The sequence below is a fragment of the Austrofundulus limnaeus genome, unplaced genomic scaffold (genome assembly GCF_001266775.1).
Source record: "Austrofundulus limnaeus strain Quisiro unplaced genomic scaffold, Austrofundulus_limnaeus-1.0 Scaffold132, whole genome shotgun sequence".
NCBI lineage: Eukaryota > Metazoa > Chordata > Actinopteri > Cyprinodontiformes > Rivulidae > Austrofundulus > Austrofundulus limnaeus.
In genome coordinates, this window is record NW_013952534.1 from 1,415,770 (window position 1) to 1,416,590 (window position 821).

Consider the following 821-nt stretch of genomic DNA (forward strand, 5'->3'; position numbering starts at 1 on the left):
CCAGGAGGAGAACCTGCAGAAGCCAGGAGGAGAACCTGCAGAAGCCAGGAGGAGAACCTGCAGAACCAAAGATCTACGGCAGGACGACGATCTTCTTCTCCAGCTTCTGCTGCGGGAACATAAACCTCCTCATGATGTCGTCCAGCTCCTCCAGAGCCAGCTGAGCGTGAAGAACCGCCACCTGGTCCGGGTCGGAGCGGACCACCCACTTCAGGGCCCGGTACAGGTCCAGCAGAACCTCATCGAGGACCTGCAGGAGACAGGCAGACCTCTGTCATGTTCTTCTGGTTTCAGTAAAAGACACTTTTAAAAACTCTGTTTGTTCTGAACCCTCCACCCAGACCCCTCCAGACCCCTGGTCCTGGTCCAACAGGGTCCATCCTTCCTGTCCTGTCCTCACGTCTCAGTGTGTCATTAAATGGTCCGGTCCAGCTGGTCCAGTTAATGACAGGACCTGGACCAGCAGCTAGAAGACTCAACACACCTGAGGCAGCGGCTGACAGGTAGGTGTTGATGGAGAGAGAGTGTGTGTGTGTGTGTGTGTGTGTCTGTGTGTGTGTGTGTCTGTGTGTGTGTGTCTGTGTGTGTGTGTGTGTGTGTCTGTGTGTGTGTGTGTCTGTGTGTGTGTGTCTGTGTGTGTGTGTGTGTGTGTCTGTGTGTCTGTGTGTGTGTGTGTGTATGTCTGTGTGTGTGTCTGTGTGTGTGTGTCTGTGTGTGTGTATGTCTGTGTGTGTGTCTGTGTGTGTGTGTCTGTGTGTGTGTATGTCTGTGTGTGTGTGTCTGTGTGTGTGTGTCTGTGTGTGTGTGTCTGTGTGTGTGTG

General features: G+C 53.5%; 1 protein-coding gene across 3 annotated transcripts in view; it reads right to left on the minus strand.

The window, feature by feature from the left end:
* tango6 (transport and golgi organization 6 homolog (Drosophila)) overlaps window positions 1-821 on the minus strand; it is a 15,939-nt gene continuing 15,118 nt past the window's right edge. For all 3 annotated transcript variants that reach the window (XM_014015669.1, XM_014015671.1, XM_014015670.1), the window contains one exon: window positions 1-250. In XM_014015669.1, coding sequence (XP_013871123.1) covers window positions 74-250 — 177 coding nt within the window. In that variant the 3' untranslated portion in view covers window positions 1-73. The remainder of the gene's footprint in view (window positions 251-821) is intronic.